This window comes from Telmatherina bonti (assembly GCF_933228915.1).
Source record: "Telmatherina bonti genome assembly, chromosome: 12".
NCBI classification, from domain to species: domain Eukaryota; kingdom Metazoa; phylum Chordata; class Actinopteri; order Atheriniformes; family Telmatherinidae; genus Telmatherina; species Telmatherina bonti.
This window is the reverse complement of record NC_136610.1, coordinates 13413692-13426059: the sequence shown is the minus strand read 5'-3', so window position 1 is coordinate 13426059 and position 12368 is coordinate 13413692. Positions and strand designations below refer to the sequence as shown.

General features: G+C 41.8%; 1 protein-coding gene across 1 annotated transcript in view; it reads left to right on the top strand.

Moving 5' to 3' along the window:
- fat4 (FAT atypical cadherin 4) overlaps positions 1-12368 on the top strand; it is a 121709-nt gene that overhangs the window by 82030 nt on the left and 27311 nt on the right. The window contains exons 7-9 of the mRNA XM_079249921.1: positions 4635-4815; positions 6888-7138; positions 7403-11752. Of these exons, the coding sequence (XP_079106047.1) occupies positions 4635-4815; positions 6888-7138; positions 7403-11752 (4782 nt within the window). The remainder of the gene's footprint in view (positions 1-4634; positions 4816-6887; positions 7139-7402; positions 11753-12368) is intronic.

Here is a 12368-nt window from a genome sequence, read left to right as displayed (position 1 = left end):
CTCTTTCCATGGTAAAATGATGTCATTTGTCATACAGGGATGGACCTTACTGGGCCGATCCTGATAGAGGCATATTCCTCTGCCAGTTCCCCACTGTGCAAAAGGTGTGACACCTACCTCAGCTGCAGTCATCTACATCATTGACTCTGACAGCAGTCTTTCCTGGGCTTTCCAATAAAGATGGAGGAGATGTTGGCATTTCTCAGCCCTCATGGAAAGCATTCCTCTCCCTCTGAGTCACTCCCTCCATAACAAGAAGGAGGGGATGGGGGTTATACCGGACATAAAAATGCTCTATGATTGCTTCTTTCTCTATTACAGGTATGGTATTTGGGGGGAGTTTAAGAATACGAAACAGACAACATACTCAGCTGCGATGTTGACGCCGTTATTTAGCACCAGCCGCTGTCATTTAAATCTTAAGAATGTCTCACCTAAACCATAGGGGTTTCAGACAACTGTCATTTACATATATTTGCATACCTGCCAAGATATACTGTTCCCTGACTAAATCTGTCATCCCACGCGATGTAACAAGATATATCTGAACTATTTACACATGGTGAGGAGGTATAGAGGGGTTACAGTAACAGCTGCCAGGGGATATGTGATATCAGTGAGCCTTAAAAGGCTTAGGAGGCACGTCCTGACTCCTTTGACTCGGCAGAGGCACATGATGCTGGGAGAAGCGTAACACCGAAAATGATGTAGAAAAACAAAAGCTGTTTCGGTTGATGTATAGCCGTGACAGTGGGGTCAGCACAGGTTCAAGTTTCATTGAAGAGTGTCATGGAGGTTTTGGGATTAGATGAGCAGAGTTCAGAGCTTCAGTAAGGGAGTGGGATGTCCCTGTTCTGTGCTTACTTAGAATCAATTGGAGGAACAGCGTCCTGTGCCTCAAAGTCTCTGATGTGCTTGGCGACAGAGGCGGAGGCCAAAGGTTCCAGCAGAGGAGGCTGTTGATTCTCCTGAGGCGGTAAACAGGTTGTGACATCACATCCTGCACAAAAGTGAAATGCCTGAAAGGAGGGCAGTGTGTTCCACCTACACACAAGCCTTGTAGCTTGGTCCACTTCCGCTCTCAGTGGGTAAACAATAGTATTGAAATGCAACCACTGCATTCCCTTTGTAAGAGAAGGTACTTTTAGTTTCACTGCCAGCTCCATGTTAAAAGAAAATTAAAAAAAAACATTTTCCTCATGAACTCAATCCATTGGTAGGTGCTAAGGGCTTTTTACAGACAAAGCCACTTAGCTCCCAGAGCCACTTATCAGCCCAGCAGCTCCAGGCTGTACAGAACATCTTTGATCAACAACAGTCTTAGCAGATTGTTTACTGGCAAACACTCTGCCCAGCAGCAGCGGCTCTACACCAGTTAGATTAAAGTGATATGGACACCTTGCTGACTTGGGTCGCTCCTCAATTAAGAGGATCAGCTAAGGAAGGAGCAGGAAATACTCTAAGTTGTTGCTATGGCAGCTCACCAAATAATGACTCATCGATTCAACCATGCTTTGTATTTACAAGGGTAACAATGCAGAGTCAAGTATATATGGATTAGAAAGCTACAGTCAGTATGATATTGGTTAACTAATCTAGTTGGCCGCATTTGTTTGAACACTTAGTTGCTAGTTATGATTGTTTAATACACAATAGCAGCATGATTATTCAATATAAGCGGGATCATTTCATATTTAATGGTTGGATTATGTTTCTAGGGCCGGTAATGATTTGTATTTAACACCAAAGCTGTGGTGAGATATTCCTGTGTAAACTGATAGTTATTTTAAACCCTCTGTTTACAAACAGGATTTGCAAATATTATTTAAAGATGGGTTAGCCTTAATTTCAACATTGCCTATATATGGTTATAAATACAGAAATCTTCAAAAGTCTCTGAAGTCTAAGAGAGATGACTCAGTTTGGTGATGAGTCACTAAAGATTAGGTTCATTTGGTTTCTGGTTTTCTTTTTAGATTAAAAAAAATGTTTACGGATACATCTGCTTGTGTCATTTGTTTTGCTTCTGGAATTCAGCTGTGTTTATTCTGAATATGCATGTAAGCCATTTCTGCTTCAACCGAAAAACCTGGCTACATTAGGCTTGGGTCGAGTGTCTGTTTATTGTCAGAAAGCCAGGCTCTGATGTGTTGTGCCGGTAAACAAACTTGAATCTCATTTTGTGAAGGATTACTTCCCCCACTCAAAGTAGCTGCAGCGGTCTCTGAACCTCACAGTGATGCTGAAAAGCAGGGAAATTCTCTTTTGGCTCGCAGGGAGGTCAGAGTTCACAGTTACCCGCTGAACAGCAGAGGTAGCAGTTATAGCAGATTTTATTTCTTGATTTTATTTCACCTGGACTTCTACATTCTCTGTGGTCCTGCTAGTTCATTCTGTGTGCCAGATGTGGATCTATAAACTGTTGTATTGTTGAAAAAATATTCATAGTTAGTGACAGAAGTTTGCTTAGTGTGATGTCAGTTTTGCCAATGCTAACTTGACTATGTTTTAGGACAAGGTTTGACTGATCAGACAACATTAAGGTATATTTGAACAATGTAACTTTTTTTTTTTTTTTTTTTTTTTATGAAACATGTTGTGGACTAAATAAAGAATATTTAATCTTGCTAAATCTAAAATTCCAGAAAATGTGGTCAGTGATGACTGCTCATGTAGCCATTTTAGGCTAATTTAGTAACATTATATCTGTCAGCTACATGCTAGTTGTGCGAACATGATTTGTTTTTAGCAGGTTAGCATGTCGATTTTGCTAAATTCTGCTTTAGAACTCATAACACAAGGTTCGAACATTTCTCTCGCTGCATATGTCATTTTTTTGTGATGATGTTGGAAGATGAATGATAATATTCAAACTACTGCTAATTGCAATATTCATTGTATACTTGACAATAACTAATGCTTCTTCCTGCAACCCAACATTATTGCCGCTCATGTCTTTTGTTCAATGCGCAACAACATAAAGAGAAGAGACTACCACTTTATAATACAGACATTTGGCATTTTAATTAATCTTGCCCTTGCATTTTTTCAGTTATACTAAATGGTAAGCATAAGAAAGTCATGTCATGAAAGAAGTGATGAAAGAAGTTAGGAAACACATCCCCATTTGCACATTGTAATCGATTTATAAGGTACAAAGCTAAACTAATACGCTGAAACACTGAGTAAAAGTCAGACCACTCAATAATTCAAATTTTCCTTTGTTACCCTAAAGTGAAACAAGTATGATGGAAAAGAGTCATTTTATCATCACGGTGCCTCATTTATAGAGGCTCCTGAGGCACAGATAATTACTGTATCTTAATTCCAAAATGAGCATACCAATTGAAAAAGAATAATAGGAATATTGCCCTGGTTTTCTCATATAAATATGAGAAAACCAGGGCACCTCCCCCAATCACTAACTCTCTCCACAGATTCCTTATGTTTTGATTTTGCACGGCACAACATTAAGGGAGAAATTTTGTGGCCACAATCCAAATGTTTTTATTATCTCTTATTAATCCAGGCCTCCACAGACCACAGTTTCAAGCATCTGATGTTTTCAACAGCTGTACACACACACACACACACAGATAGGAGGCACAAGCTCAGGATTGTGCATGTTCTTACTTGGGAATATTATATTTGATATATTCATGCAAGGTAACAGGGTTATTTTAGAGGAAGTAAAAAGGCTTCTTGCAGCTTTCTTATATGAGTGTGTTCTCTTTCCTCAGGTGAACTCTGTGTTTATAGCATTTACACTGTAAACCATATGCACATCATTAAGAGCTCAAAATACCTGCAGCTTTCATAGATGTCCCCATATCCCACTGTGTGACTCTCAGTAACAAGGATGAACTTGTGCTTATGTTTGAAATATAGATTAGGCAGTTCAGCGTGCCATTTAAGGAAGGATTATAAAGGGCAGCTAAAGCAGGGCAGATGTCTGAAACTTTTTTATTCTTCACCTTTTTCTGCAACGCAGCTCGTTTTCATCTGCTATTGATTAAAACCAACTCCACAGGGCCCAGCTAGGTCTGTTTCGTCACCCGCTCTGGGAGAAAAATGCTGAGATTATGGCTGAAAATAGAACTTCCTTGCTCAAATTCCACAGACTAACTTACTCTGCTATGCACCTTAAAATAGATACCTCGGTGTGAAGATTAAATCTATAAGCATCAAAGACTCCAGGAAGGACGCCTGAAAGATTTGGTTTCATAGACATTGAGCCGCCTTTAATGTGTTTTCTGCTGATGTGCGTTGATGTGGAAATACAAAGATGTGCTCAAATTTGGTGAATGAAATACAACAGGAAGCATCTGAATCTTCATACTGCTGATCAATAAATCATATCTTTGATCAAATTTACTGTGAGTGAATGACATTAATGATACAAAGTGACATTGATCTAATGCTTTTCATATGTGTTACCTTTACCACTCACTGTGACACTAAATGGTTTGCTATACTGTCCCTTGGAAATATTCCAAAATGTAAAGGGCTACTTCTGTCAAGGTTATTGAAGCGATATCATCCTTGGCCTCTCTTCAGGATGTGCACAAGGACAATAGAACTGCAGGAGACATTAATCTTTATTTAAAATTTTCCATGTCTCTCTTCGCCTCCAGGCTCTCCATCCTTGAGTGGAACGGGTACCGTAACTGTCCTGGTGAATGACGTCAATGATAACGTCCCTGTTTTCATGTCCTCCACCTTCCACACCACTATCACCGAGGACGCCCCGACAGGGACAGATGTGCTGTTGGTCAACAGCTCAGATGCCGATATGGGCATCAATGGTGTTATAAGGTAGTCTACTTTGACTGTTTTTATTTTGTTTTGTTTTGTTTTGTTTTGTTTTGTTTTGTTTTGTTTTTTGTTTTGTTTTGTTTTGTTTTGTTTTGTTTTGTTTTGTTTTGCTTTGCTTTGCTTTGTTTTGTTTTGTTTTGTTTTGTTTTATTTCATTTTATTTTATTTTATTGATTACAACATATTTTACTCTATCAAATATTGACTATTGTTCTGTAGTGTTGATTACAATACAACAGCAGCTTATAAACTTTGACTCCCCACTAGTTTTTATAGTAACAGATGATGCAGCTTCAGGGAGAATCAAAATAAATCCACTTTCTTTATACTTAAGCTTGTGGGATTACCACACAGTTATTACAATAAGTCAAGTGGACCCCACTGCTTTTCAGTGTTATTCCTGCAGTTTCTTTAAATAATCATAGGTTCATTGCTTCATCATCATTGTGATACCCCAGAAATAAATCTTATATCTTATATGTCCATAACTTTAAGAAATTAATTTTCCACAGTGTATTGGTAATTTAAGTTGCTCTGCATGGTTTCAGTGTGAGTAATCAGATCAGTTTTACTTCGCTTTGATTCCTTGATAATACCCTTTCAGGGCCTTACAGGACTGGGTTTTGGCTTTCCTCAAGTGTCCAGTAAACGGCTTTACCTCATCATCACCTTTTGTCAAATTCCAGGCTGATGCAGGAATTGACGACAGGAGTTTAGTTCCACAGTGTAAAGTTTTAGTCAACACCCAAAGTCTTTAGTTTAGGTTGTGGTTTTCAGGCTTGGACGACAGCTTTTTCACACTTACAGCTCCCTTGGTGGGGGAGCTTGTAAGAGCTTCTGGCCAGTCTCTCTCAAGCCGGACGCTGACTCAGGTACAACCCCTCCTCGTTCCTCAGCAACCCCACTGAGTACACATTGGGGGTACCGCAGCGTGTTCCAGTTTCCCAAAACAAAGTAATGAGGATGTTAATTGTCTATGACAGTACAAGATGTGCCCATCAGGGGTTCCAGGGTGTTCAAGGCCGTTAATGGAGACCAGGACCAGTTACCTTCCGTTATTAGTTTTGATTCTCACAACCCATTAAGTGTTAGTCCCAAATTTGGACTTGTCTCTGGACCATATTCCAACCACAAGCATCTGTAGACAGTTTATAGTGGTGACAATGTCCAAATAAGCTTTGCATCCACTCTTGGTTCACACGTTGTTCTGCAATTTGTCGTCCCATCTCTGGAGGGGGATGCTCTTTCAGGAAACCTTTTCAAAATATGCACTGGTGTGTACATGTATGTGTCAGTTTACATTTATGTCTGGAGTCCTGCTGGAGCCTCATGAGATACAGGATGAAATATGATATTTGTTTGAAAGCCAAATAGAGTGGCCCCTCAGTCCTGATGAGTTTTATGTTTCACACTGTTACGCATGTCACATCTTGTTTGTGTTGCATGTGGTATATTTTTTAGATATTAAGTTATCAATCAGTTTTTATTTGTAATTGTAATGTCACTTGAAATCATTTTATTTTCATTAGAAAAAATCAAATAAAAGATTTTGAAGTTTTCCAACTACAGGAGAGAATGCAGCCTGGACAGAAAAGACTGTGAAGTGGAAAATAGTAACTGCATCTGATTGAACATAAAAGAATCAGTCACTTTCTAAACAAATTTTTTTGTCTCCAGAGTAAGTTATAGGGACTATCACTTAACACATTTAACTGTAAATGGGCTTTAGTAAACTTTGAAACAGTGCCCTCTGTAGACCACATTGTAATAAAGGTGTACAATTCTCTTCAACCAGCTCTTTTAGTAGGAATGAATCACCTAATAGTTGGTTTTCACATTACAGACACTTTATGATATAACCCCATAATGATTTAAGGTGTTCTCATTTTGCAGGAATTGAAGCATTTCCACAGACATTCAGAACACAATACAAGCTTTGTGTAAAAAAATAATTGTGCTCTATTTAAAGTTCTGAGTACACCAATACAGTTGACTTGACTATAAAGACTTGATAAGTTTGTTTTTTAAATATGGCAAAGCTTCCACCAACATGTCTTTTATCCTTCCCACAGCTATAGCCTGAGCGGAGGACATGGCCAGTTCTCCATCAACCCTGCAACCGGACAGATTATTACCAGCTCCCTGCTGGATCGAGAGTACCGGGCCAATTACCAGCTGCTGGTCATGGCAACAGATGGAGGGCAGCCTGAGGGCTTGTCCAGTTCCGCTACAGTGTCCGTGACGGTGGCTGACATCAATGACAACCCTCCACGCTTCCATCACCACCCCTACGTGACTCACATCCCTGCCTCTACTGCTGCAGGTTAGTAGGTGCCTCAAAAGGTGAGGAAATGTCACTGTCAGCATGTGTTGTCTCTGTGTAGTGCGCTCAGAGAAAGGATTAAGGTATAACTGCAGTGTTGAGCTCAGATTTGGCCTGATATGACTGCTCTTGTAGAATTAAGATTAAAGATTATTCTTGAACTGAAACTCAGTATAAAAAATAAAATGATATTTGTCTCATCATGAGCATATTTTGTGAAAATGAACTGATCGGAAAATAATTTCTATCCACTTGTGTCTTTAGGTTCCTTGGTGTTTGCTGTTACTGTCACTGATGAGGATTCTGGTTCAAACGCCCAGCTACACTACTCACTAATGGGGCGCAACTTTGAGAAATTCAAGATTGACCCAGTAAGAGGTGCCATCACCGCCAATGAGAGACTGACTGGAAGCTCAGAGGTTACCCTCACAGTTCGTGTCAAAGATGGTGGAAATAATCCCAAAACGGATACAACTACTGTGACTGTACGCTTTGTTACTGGAGGAAACTTCCCTGTCATCAAGCTGAAGGAGCGGGAATTTACCTTTCCAGAGAGCCAGCCAAACAACCACATTGTTACAACGGTGACTGGCTCGTCTATGAGGGGTGGGCCACTGTCATATTACATTGCTAGTGGCAATTTGGATTATGCTTTTCACATAGATCAGCTATCGGGTGAGTTGTCTATCAGACATCCACTGGATTATGAGCATATTCAGAAATACGTCCTATGGATTGAAGCCAGAGATCAAGGATTCCCACCTTATTCCTCCTACGAAAAAGTGGAAATAACTGTTCTGGATGTGAACGACAACCACCCAGTCTTTGATAAGGATCCTTTCCATGCCGAGATATTAGAGAACCTTTCACCTCAGCGAGTACTGCTGGTCTCTGCTGTGGATCTGGATAGCGGACCTAATGGACAGTTGGAGTATGCCATTATTGATGGTAACAAAGAGAATAGTTTCAGTATTAATCGAGCCACTGGTGAAATACGAACCACCAGGCCCCTGGATCGAGAGAAAGTGGCACTCTACACTCTGAAAGTGAGGGCCACTGACCGCGGTTCACCACCAAAGAGCACAACAGTCAAAGTACACATCAATGTGTTGGATGTAAATGATAATGCCCCCAGGTTTTCCAAGATTTTTAGTGCCACAGTGGCTGAAAATGCACCGGTTGGTTACATTGTCACCAGAGTCACCACCACAGATGAGGATGCTGGTTCAAATGCCATTAGCCGATACTCTATTACAGATACCAGCCTTCCATTCAATATTAATCCAAACACAGGAGACATAACAATTAGTCGACCTCTTAACAGGGAAGATACTGACCATTACATCGTCAAAGTCTCTGCACATGACTCTGGATGGACAGTTAGCACAGATGTAACCGTATTTGTTACAGATATTAATGATAATGCTCCCAGATTTAGCAGTCCATCTTACTATCTGGACTACCCGGAGCTCACAGAGGTGGGCTCCCTGGTCACGCAGGTGTCTGCCACTGATCCCGATGAGGGCTTCAATGGCAAAATATTCTACTTCATACGATCACAGTCAGAGTACTTTAGAATCAATGCCAGCTCTGGAGAGATATTTGTCAAGCAACTGTTGAAGTATCAGAACTCCACAGGTGCTAGCAGCCTAAATATAAACCGTCACAGCTTCATTGTCACAGCTTCAGACCGAGCAGTCAAGCCTCTGATGAGTGAGGCGACTGTGATTGTAAACATTGTAGACAGCAACGATAACCACCCCAAGTTTGACTCTACTAACTACTTCACTCCTGTCACTAAAAGTGTCAAGGTTGGCACTAAATTAATTAGAGTCGTAGCTCATGACAAAAAAGACTTTGGTCTTAATTCAGAGGTTGAATACTTGATTACAGGGGGAAACAGTTCTAGTAAATTTAAATTAGACAAAACAAGTGGGTGGATTACTGTGGCCTCTTCCCTCACTTCGGATATGAATAAAATGTTCCTCCTCGAGATTACTGCTAGTGACAGAGGAAACCCTCCTTTGTCTACACGGACGACATTGAGGATTGCAGTCACAGAGGAAAACCACCACACACCTGAGTTCTCACAAAGCCAAATCTCCGCCACTGTACCAGAAAGCCTTGCTGTGGGAACAGCAATAAGGACTTTGTCTGCCAGAGACAAAGATAAAGAAATGAATGGCCTTATTACATATAACATTACTTCAGGCAATGAAAAGGGTCTGTTTGCACTTAACAGTAAAACTGGAGTGTTATCTCTAGCTCAACCTCTAGACTTTGAAGAGAAGCAACAACATGAGCTTAGAGTTTCAGCTACTGATGGTGGTTGGATTGCAAAAACAAGCTATGTTTCTGTCAAAGTGCACGTGACTGATGTGAACGACAACCCTCCCGTGTTTGAGCCTGATGAATACTTTCCAATTGTACAGGAAAATGTTCCCAGTGGCACCACAGTGCTGAAAATGAATGCCATAGACCGAGATTCAGGAGCTAATGCAGTGATGGCTTATGTGATCCAGTCATCAGACAGTGACCTCTTTGTTATTGACCCGAACACGGGCACCATCACCACCCAGGGCTTCTTGGATTATGAAGCTAAGCAGGTCTATCATTTAACAGTGAAGGCCTTCAATGTCCCAGACGAAGAGCGCTGCAACTTCGCCAATGTCAACATTCAGCTGAAGGGAGCCAATGAATACGTTCCCCGCTTTGTCTCCAAACAGTACTACTTTGAAATCTCTGAAGCTGCTCCAAAAGGCACAGTGGTCGGGGAGGTTTTTGCCAGTGATCGAGACCAAGGAGAGGATGGAGTCGTTTGCTACCTCATTTTTGGAAGAAGCAGAAAGAAGGGCTTTGGCATCAACAAGAACACTGGGCAGATTTATGTCACAGGTACTCTAGATCGTGAGAAAGAAGAGAAGATTTCACTCAAGGTGTTAGCAAAGAATGCAGGAAGCATTCGTGGAGCAGATATCGATGAGGTGTTTGTGAATATAACTATTCTCGATGCCAATGATCCACCTGTTTTTACCCAAGAACTGTACGATGTGCAGGTTAGTGAAGGTTTGTCACCTGGTGGCCTGGTGACCTTTGTTAGCGCTGAGGACTCTGACTCGGTCCCAAGTTGGAGCAGATTTTCATACTCCATCGCTCCTGAATTTGAAAAAAATGTTTTTACAATCAACCCCAAAACTGGCCAGGTTTCTGTGGCAGCAGAGCTGGACAGAGAGACAACCCCTGTGTATAATCTGACTGTTCTTGCTGTAGATACCGGAACACCCCCAGCCACAGGAAGTGCCACTGTAATTGTGAATCTAGAAGATATCAATGATAATGGCCCAACTTTGACAACTTCTTATGCCGAAGTCATGGAGAACCAAAGAGCTGGCACTGCAGTTACAACACTGACAGCTTCCGACCCAGACCTACCACCTAACCAAGGCCCTTTCTTATACAGCCTCCTGAGTTCTGGCTCTGCCAACAGTTACTTCAGCCTTAGTTCAGCCGGGGTGGTAACCACTAGCCGGGAGATAGACAGAGAACAAATCGGTGACTTCTACCTCTATGTTGTGATTAAAGACTCTGGTGTGCCTCAAATGTCCTCCACAGGAACAGTTCACATCAAAGTAAATGATCAAAATGACAACCCTTCAGAACCACGATTCATGGAAATCTTTGTCCACTACTTTGGAAATATGTTTCCTGGAGGTTCTCTGGGAGATGTTAAACCACAAGACCCTGACATTCACGATAGATTTCATTGCTCCCTTATCCCTCCGTCCTCCAGTCTGTTTAATATCCCAACAGGAACATGCAACCTCAACTCCAAAGCCCGTTCAACAGATGGAACTTTTGAACTAACCGTGCGCAGCAGTGATGGTGTCCATGGTTCAGTCAGTAATACAGCCAGAGTTCTCTTTATTGGATTCACTAATGCCACTGTGGACAACAGCATACTCATCCGACTCCAATCCGAAGGAGTCAAAAGCTTTCTCACCAATCACTACCTCAGCTTCTTACGCATTGCCAATTCTCAACTGGCAGGACTAGGCACAGGGGTCCTGCTTTATGGAGCATTTGAACTCAACAATCAAACTTTCCTGATGGCAGCTGTGAAACGTGGCCACGGACAATATGTGAACCCCAGTGGTGTGGCCACATTCTTTCAGAGTATCAAAGACATTTTATACAGACAAAGCGGGGTCCAAATAGATGCGGTGGACCATGATCCATGTATGCGTAACCCATGCCAGAATGGAGGCAGCTGCAAGCGGCGTCTCAGTGTCGGGCCTGATATGAAGACAGAAGAAAGTGTCCCTGTGATCCTTGTTTCCAACCAACCTCTGCAGCCGTACGCCTGCAGCTGCAGACCGGGATATGCAGGAGGTCTGTGCGAGACAGACATCGATGAGTGCCAGCCATCGCCCTGCCATAATGGTGGCACCTGCCACAATCTGGTAGGGGGTTTCTCCTGCACCTGTCCTGAGGGTTTCACCGGGATGGCCTGCGAGAGGGATATCAATGAATGCCTTTCCAACCCCTGCAAGAATGGGGCGCTGTGCCAGAACTTCCCCGGCGGCTTCAACTGTCTCTGTAAATCCGGATTTGCAGGTACTGCACATGCAGGAGTCACATTTTATATCTGTCCACACTGTCACTCATGTAAGGCCTGGAAAAATCATGCAGGGACACTCACACACTCACAGTAACGTAGTCACACACACAGCTTTAAATCCAATGAAAATATTTGCTTCTGAATGTTTCCAGGAGATGTTTTAGCCATTGCGTCTAAGCAAGGCTGCCAAAAACAGTTTGGTTTTTGGATTGCTTGTTGGGGGGTAATCAGCTGTGATAGATATCAGCCCGCTATGTTTGCTTTAATAAAAATGATAATACGAAGCTGACCTTTGTCAGAACTTAAGTCCCGGCTGCACACACTGTTTACCAGTATCCCATTACAATGTGAGGCTTCATGCTTATGCAGCTATGACCACACACAGGCACATTTCTAATCCAACTGCATACACAGGAATTTCTTAATCAAGGATTTTGCATTTGGCTGTGTTTTGAGTTGTTTGACAAATGAGCAGCTTTAGAAAAGATGCAATCAGGCTTTTTAATTTGAAAATGTAATGAATACGCCGCATTATTGGCCTTAATAAAAAGGGAGTGGAGTTTGAGTGGAAATACTAAGAGCAGTCATTTGGATCCTGTATGATGTCCAGCC